Consider the following 8903-nt stretch of genomic DNA (forward strand, 5'->3'; position numbering starts at 1 on the left):
TTTGATTTTTTAGACATACTAATAATTATTGTTTTGATTTTTCTTATTTCTTGTATTGTTGCATAGGGGTGTGTGCAGGACATTGGTTGGATTTTTAAAATGTATTCTCTCAGTGGAAGAGCTTGCAGTGTTTAAGAGGAAGTAGGATGTACTAGATTTGAGGTGTCATTTTCATTGCTAGGCTGGCACTCATGGCACTAGACTTAGTCTCCTGAAAGTAGAATACTGTCTGTAATAATGATCACCATCAAAATGTGTGACCACTATGAAGACATAGTGACAAATAACAAGTAACCACTCTGTAACACTAATTATAATTGGTCTTAATAATAAAAACCCAGAGTCAGTTACAAGGGTTAAAGTTGAAAGATCAGAAAAACAGAGCAATCACCCATTAATTCTTACCTCTACTGAATCCTCAGATCAAAGGGGGTGATCCTGTCCCTACTAATCCTCCAACTGGAGGCAATGAGTTCCTGTCTCCTCCTGCCTTATATTCCTCTCTCCACCCAGCCATATCCCTTCCTGTCTCCGCCTCCCTAGTGCTAGGATTAAAGGCGATTGACTTCCAAGTACTGGGATTAAAGGTGTGAACCACCACTGCCTGGCTGTTTCTCTTTTAGACTGGATCAATCTCATGCAGCTCAGCATGGCCTTGAACTAACAGAGATCAGCCTGCCTCTATCCCCTAAGTGCTGGGATTAAAAGTGTGTGCCACCACTGCCTGACTTCTATGGCTAATTAGTGGCTAGCTCCACACTCTGATCTTCAGGCAAATTTTACTTGTTAAAGCACAAACAAAATATCACCACACCACTCCATAAACCCCAATCATTTCTAGGGAATAAAGTAATACCGATAGTGTGGTTTACATTTAGGTATTAGTTACTGTGGGTATGGGCAGAAAGAGAGAGGGGGGGAGGAAGGAAGGAAGGAAGGAAGGAAGGAAGGAAGGAAGGAAGGAAGGAAGGAAGGAAGGAAGGAAGGAAGGAAAAGTGTAAGACTAGAGATTAATATTGGGTTGACAGAGCAAAACTAGAAAAGGGGAAGTGGATAGAACGTAGAAAGAACAACAAAGGTGAGGAGGCATTAAATAGTTTGGGTTCAAGGTAGAATGCAAAGAAATAAGCAAGAAAATACAACCAAATAACCTAAACTCCATTTCAGATGGCTGAGACAGAGAGCCCACAAATCAGGTTGGCCTACTTTCTTTATGAAGCTTATGAAAATAAAAAGAGAAAAGGGAAAAGAGAAGACAGGAACAATGCAGGAGAGATGGGGCCTTCTGAACTGACACTGACAAGGCTTCACCCAGCATCAAAGGAGACTGCATCCAGATCCTCACACCCACCTGCCCCATGCTCTCCCCTTTGTGATCCCTCACCTAGATCAAAGACAGTCTTGAATAACACTGTTCTTTCCTTAGAGAAGCTATTCCCCACACTCTTCAGATTTCATTTCTGTATGTGTCTTTCCTAACTCTGTGGCTGCTGCATGCAAGTTTCTCTCCTACTCCCCCTCTTTTTCTTTTTTAAAGTGTCAGTTACTCATAGTTATAATATTAACTTCCTGTTTGGTCTTAAGTGTGGCTGCACTCACTACCTCTCACTAGAAGTGGGCAGCTCTCCAGACTGTACCAATCCTTTTGGGAGGGAGTCTAAATTTTTCCCACTGGATTTTTAATGCTTCCTACATTCTGCTACTATTTGACTAGAGATTTGAGGATGTTGTCCATCTCTTTTTACAGTTCTTATCCCATTTTTCCACCTGATTTTTATGCAGAGTCTGGCAGACTGCATTTCCTTGTCTTCTGCCATGCTTTAATTCTTTTTTAATTTGTACTTTTGTGTTTCGGTTGTTTTACTTTAGTTTGTTTCTTGGCTGTATAGACTAAATGACTGTGATCCCTTTATTTGCACATATTCTATAGTCTAATCTTATCAGTACACATATATATTTTGATTGTTTCTAATATTCACAACACACCTTTCTAAACTTCTTACAACTGGGAAAAAGGCTCATGTTTTGCACTAATGACCTGGCAGTCTCCCATCTTCTCCATCAGTAAGACAATGTATTATATGAGAGAGACAGGGGTGGTGATATCACACATTTCTCAGAGGAGTGGGGCAAGTGCCTTCCATGTGGAATTCTAAGAACTACTTGACAGCAGGACAAATTGCATCTGATTGCATGATCTCCCTTTACTTTGTCATTCCTTTTAATGTATTTCTTTATGTTGGCATTCATTTCTTTCCACTTCTCACATTTATGCATGGAAATTCCTACTGAGGATAAAAGTGGTGAGAGAGGAACGGAGGAAAAGCTCTAGATATTGCAGTGACATTACATTTGGAACTCAGGATGCATTCCTTAGCACCCTCCTTGTCATAGTCAAAATGAGCCTCTAGGAAAGATATCTCTAGACCCTGACTATAGAGTTAACAAAAATATTTCTTCCAGCCCATGTCCTGGATCCTCAGTTGTACTATTCTTGTTGTGACCAAAACACCCGAGAGAAGAATTTAATGAGGAACATTTTATTTTTTCTTATGATTTCAGAGAATTCTTTTCTTGGTGGCTAGGTCCCAGTATTTAAGCAGAGTATCATGGTGGCAGGAGAATGTGGCATAAGAGATTCTTCACTTTGGTTTTATGTTTGTTTTTGTTTGGTTTGGTTTTTCAAGATGGGGTTTCTCTGTGTAGCTTTGGAGCCTGTCCCGGAACTCGCTCTGTAGACTAAGCTGGGCTTGAACTCACAGGGATACTCCTGCCTCTGCCTCCCGAGTGCTGGCATTAAAGGCTTGTGCCACCACTGCCCAGCAATTCACTTTGTGATAGAAAACACAGAGCAGGGGTCCTAAATATAACTTTAAAAGGCAGGTTTCCAATGACCTACTTCTTCCCATGAGGCCCTATTTTGAAAAGTTTCCAAAACCTTCCCAAATAGTACAACCAGTTGGGGACCAATAATTCAACACAAAAGCCTATAGGTTTTGTATTTAAACCATATCATATGTGTTTTCTTGACTTTCCTTCCCTTTTCAATCCTTTTCCTGTTAACTATGTTTTTCATCCTTAGACCCCAAGAAAATCCTTACAACACAGTCTCGTATCTGCTTGGTTTTCACTCCATAGACAACAGGGTTCATAGTGGGAGGCAAAAGCAGATAAATATTTGCTACAATGATGAGACAAGATGGATGGATTACATGGCTCCCAAATCGGTTTAAAAAGAAACAAAAGAAGGCTGGGCCATAGGAGAAAACGATGGCACAGATGTGGGCAGTGCAGGTGCTGAAGGCCTTCTGTCGAGCATCTGCTGAAGACAGGCTCACCACTGCCCTCAGGATCATGGTGTAGGAGACTGTGATGCACAGGATGTCAAAGCCCCCAATAAAAAGGGCAATCATCAAACCATAGACAATATTGACCTTGATATTCCCACAGGAGACCTTGGCTACAGATAACTGGTCACAGTAGGTATGGTGTATTATATTGCCTTTGCAGTAGGGGAGTTGCTTCGTGATGAAAATCAAAGGAATGATAAGCACCACTGCTCTCAAGAAAGTAGCAAGCCCAGCTTTTGCAATGACAGGGTTGGTGAGGATAGTGGAATAGTGCAAAGGATAGCAAATTGCCACATAGCGATCAAGAGCCATCAGCATAAGCACCCCAGACTCCATCCCTGTGAAAGTATGAATGAAGAACATCTGGACCAGACAGTCACTGAAGCTGATTTCCTTAAGGTAGAACCAAAAGATACAGAGAGTTTTGGGGATTGAAGCAGTGCACATGACCAAGTCAGTAAGGGACAGCATAGCCAAAAAGTAATACATGGACCTGTGAAGAGAATCCTCAAAGAAGATGAGGTAGAGGAGCCCACAGTTCCCCACCACAGCTACTACATACATAGAACAGAATGGGAAGGAAATCCAGACGTGCATGTCTTCCAGTCCTGGGATCCCATTCAGAAAGAATGAGGCTGGGGTCATCTCTGTTTGATTCAGCAGTAGCATGATGAGGTAGGAATCGTCTTCAAGAGAATTATGAAGTCTGGGTTTTGCTTGTTTAGCAGTCTAACCTTCAAAAATTAGGATAAATGAGAAAAATAAATTCTCATCTCTCTTCCCCATTTGTTAAGTAATCATTTTGTTGCCAAAACAACTAATTAAATAAATAAAATTTAAAGCCAAGAATATAGGTTATCAGTGGAACATTTGCCTAGCATGCCAAAGGCTTTGGATTCAATTCCCATACAAAATATAAATTCTAACCTAATAACTTGTTGTTTGTCAGCTTACTAATTTGTCCATTTTTCCACACACACTCGTTTAACAATTATTAAGTGCTTTGTTTTATCATTACTATTTTAAAACGAGGAGAAAGATACAAGTTTATAGTTGTTCTATTTTATGAACTTTTAATTTATTGAGAATCACACACACACACACACACACACACACACACACACACACACACACACACACAATGTATTTTGATGTATCTATCCTCTACTCCCACATAAGTCCTCTCAGAATTCACTTGCCACACCCCCTCTCAACTTGAATACTTTTTACAACCTACCAGCAATATCTGTATGTGAATGATTGTAACATCATCCACTGGAGTGTGGACAAGCAACAAGGTGCCACTTGCCTAAAGAACACTCGGTCTCCCTACTCTGGTGGTCTTTAAACTATAAAAGCTCCTCAGTTTGGGGTGACACCTCATGAACCCTTCCCTTATCTGTGCTGAAATTTTGGCTTACTTAGTATTGTACTAGATGCTGTGAGTTTATAAGAACAATGACCCTGTCATTTCTAGAAGACATTATTTCACAACAACCCTCCTCAATCTGGCTCTTGCAATATTTCTGTCCCATCATACACAATATTCCCTGATCCATGAGGGGAGTGGGTATAAAACAGATGTCCCCTTTAGGGCTGAACACACCACAGTTACTCATTCTCTGCACTCGGACCAGTTGTCTCTATATTAATTTCTGCTCAATGCTGAAAAAAATTCTAGGTAAGGCTTGAGAGATGTGCTAATTTACTAATATACAGATAAGTACTTAGAAGGCAGTTTGATATTTCACAAAAAAAATAGTAGTAAGATCTCCACTAATACCTATAATGTACCCATTTCTGGGCTCACAATCAGTTTTACATTACCAAGCATGAGTTCTATCCCATAGAGAGAGCCCCAGATCCAATCAGAAATCCATCGATTATCTCTGTAACATCCAAGATACCAAAAATGCCAAGTCAGTTACAACCATATTAGCAGGATTCACAGGTTACTGGGTAAGACTATTAATGACTCTTCTCCTCTATCAGCCTGTGTAGCACATTCTGGTATAGGAGAAATTCCGGGTCATTACCACCAAGTTGAATTCTCCATGTTCTGTGATCCAGGTGTGGGTGTTTTCAGCAAATAGGTCTTACCATCAAGTTCAGGGGTAACCATGAACACGGACAATAGCCTGCTTTGTTCTTTTTCATAATGTTAATGCTATATCATATATGAATGTTCACAACTAGACACATTGCCCTTTGGCTATTTTGCTTCCTTTTGATTGTATGAGGCTTTTTCTTTTTCTTTTTTTTTTTTTTTAAGACAAGGTCTCATGTATCCCAGGCTGGTTTCAAATTTACTATGAAGCTGAAAATGACCTTGAACTCCTGGTCTTCCTGTCTTTTGCCTCCAAATGACTAGAATTACAAGTATGGTCCATCAGGCCTGTCTCAATTTCATAAGAAAAAGTTCATTTGTTATCATCTCACCATGATATAATGGATACATATGGGATGCATTCTTTTTTTCTTATTTTTAATTAGTGGATCACATTTATGTTTACTACATAGCAGGTACTGTGCCTAGAACTTTATATGTATTCACAGACTTGATCCTCACAATCATCTTAGCAATATTTTTTGTAGCCTGGCTTTGTAACTAAGTAAATGTAGCAATGTATAGATGAGGTTTCTTCAAACATTAATGGCAAAACTTAACCCTCCAGTTTTGTGAATATGACAATACCTATGCAAGCATATAAGTTGCCTTTCTCATTTTGTAATCAAATACCCAACAAAGCAAGGTTGGGAAGGAAGGAAGGAAGGAAGGAAGGAAGGAAGGAAGGAAGGAAGGAAGGAAGGAAGGAAGGAAGGGAGAGAGGGAGGGAGGGTTTATTTTGCCATACTGTTTGAAGGAATAGATTCAGTGTATCATGTCAGAGAAGGCATGGCGGTAGCCATATGAGACAGCAGGCCACACTGCATTTGCAGTCAGAAATTTCAGAAAGATGGCTACAATTGTTCTGATTGTTTTCTCATTTTTATTTATTCTGAAGCTCCAGGACATGGAAAGCTGTCACCCACATTCAGGGTAAGTATTTCTAGTCTAGAAGATTTCTCATAGACATGACCAAAGATTTGTCTGCTGAAAGATTCTAAGTCTTCTCAAGATGACAAAATTTGCCATCATATTGTAGTATAATATATGTGTGCTTGCAGGTTTCTTGTCATTTCCAAGTTGTTATTACTTACTTTTATGACTTGTTTTCTTACAAATTACTTTTTATTAAATCTTCCTAATATCAGATATCTAAGGTTACAACTTGGTGATTGGTATATACCTAAAAGGCTTTAGAAATCTAGAAACTTCCTGTGATAAGGAGACTTCATGAACCAGTATGGTTTCCACATAAGGACCTTACTTCACTGGAGATATCCTAAGAGCCTTCATTTTTCTGGGAGGATCTCACTGATCTTACTGCCACAGCAGCATGAAGTGAACTGGAAACCAGTGTTATTGGAACACTGGAGGGTCCAGAGGATGTCAAATTTACGTATGAACATTGGGTTCGACCCTCCAGTTTGTCAAATGCCTCTTATTTGACCTTGGCCATAGCTGATCTGTAACTACTTCTAATATTTTTTAAAGCATCTCAGAATAAACTTCCAGTCACCACAAATAGTTATTTGGCATTGGGTTCATAGATGAACCAATGCTATTTGAGCATTTATTACTCATTTTTCCTCCCTACATCCCTGTTTTGCTCTTGTGTGTTTGCACTGAAGGCTAACACACCAGTTTTTGTGGGAGTCATTGTTGTCTTATATACATGTTCATAATAGTAGACTTCAAAATGTATATTCTTGGAATATTATAAAGCCAAAGACAACTTTGGACTTAACATGTTTCTTGTTCTTAGATAAGAATGTGATTATGATCCTGTCTAATGGGGAGGGGCAGAGAACTCCTCTTGTTGATGTCATGTTGTCTACTCATGTCACACTAATATGCTTGCAAAATATTTCCTTTCAGGTCCCATTGTCTTCACCAAACTCTTCTAAAACTTTACCTACTTTAGAAACATTCAGTTCTGTCTTGGGTAACACACAATCCCTGATGTTAATATTGCAGTTAGCGAAGTATTAGAGTGATAGGTCTTAGTTTGAAATTTTAACTGTAGTTGTATAAAATCTTCTTATATCTGGAGATCACTTATAAATTTAAAAGTCTTACTTTTATAATAATGTTCTTTACTTTTTTTACTTGTGGTATATAGCAAGTTACATGATGTCTATTACAAAATTTTTGAATTTATTACTATTACTTATTTTTGAGTAAGTGGAAAAATTAATCAATATTTTGTACCTGACATTATTAAACTTAAATCTCACTTTTGTATGTAAAACACCAAAGGAGTCACCATAAAAATACAATTTCTACCCCATAAATGAGAAACATAAATTTTCCCAAAGTTCATTAACAATTAGAGAAAAAAATTACCCTCAAAATGGGAAAAAATGATTTGAAGCAATTCAAATGGTTCCTTTCAAAATAAATTGTTTGACTAGTACCACAAACTGGTCCTAATTCAGCTAGTTTTTTAACAATATAAAGAAGATACATAAGAATTAAAATTATCTTTAGCATACAGATAAATAGTAAACATATTACAATAATGAAACTATACCCTAGATTAGATGTACATTAACTTCAAGTAATACAGAAATGAAAACAAGAAAAGTCTAGATCAAGAAGCAGAAAGTGACTGGTGTGGCACAGTGTCAGCTAATTACCACACTGACTCATCTCTAGGTCTGTTAAAGCTCTTAATGATATTCCTGATCACTTTGACAGTATGTAGATTTCTAGATGGAGCAGTCACCTAAATCACATAATCGGGTCCTTCTTGCATCTGAAATTTCTTTTTTATCATTAATTGATTGCTCTTAAACAACATGAAGGCTAAAAGTGCTAAATTTGTACGTTTATCAGAAGAACAATATCAGCTCATAATACAAAATTTGTATTTCGTGAAAGACAAAATGCCATCCTGTCTTTTTGTTGGCCTATAAATGTGTGCTTCACACTTGTATATATTATGTTTTTCAGATTGTCTTAATGGTTATTATTAAAAGAAATGAAAGCTATAAATAATATGTATGTATATAGGTATGTGTTTGTGCGTGTGCCTGTATACACATGCACTTAGAATATATACATGTATAATTGGTTGCCAGAGAATAAAGATTAAATTAATTTCCATGAAAAATGTGTAGTATGTACTAAATTGCCACAAGTTGTTGCAAAGAGAAGACTATCATGACTCATTGTTCCTTAATATCCATGACTAGCTCAACTCTATGTAGAAGCTGTACAATAGAAGCAAATACTGAAATTAGGAAAAGCATAGAGATTCATGAATCAAAAATATAAAATGTATTTCTGATATGTGTGCTGTATTCTGAAAATTTTTTTCATAACCTTTACCAAGGTATTTTGCATATTTGTACTACAACTTTAATTATAAGAGGAAATTATTACAACTTTAAATCTTGTTCTGAGTACATTTGCCAAACTCAGCAAGAGATGTGCTCAAGTCAAAG

General features: G+C 37.7%; 1 protein-coding gene across 1 annotated transcript; it reads right to left on the reverse strand.

Annotated features, from left to right (window-relative positions):
- Window positions 1-3059: 3059 nt before the first annotated feature.
- On the reverse strand, window positions 3060-4019 carry LOC100773961 (olfactory receptor 52N4). The gene has a single exon (XM_027407525.1). It carries the CDS (start codon window positions 4017-4019, stop codon window positions 3060-3062), a length of 960 nt encoding a protein of 319 aa, XP_027263326.1.
- Window positions 4020-8903: the final 4884 nt, after the last annotated feature.

Source organism: Cricetulus griseus, chromosome 3 (assembly GCF_003668045.3).
Source record: "Cricetulus griseus strain 17A/GY chromosome 3, alternate assembly CriGri-PICRH-1.0, whole genome shotgun sequence".
NCBI lineage: Eukaryota > Metazoa > Chordata > Mammalia > Rodentia > Cricetidae > Cricetulus > Cricetulus griseus.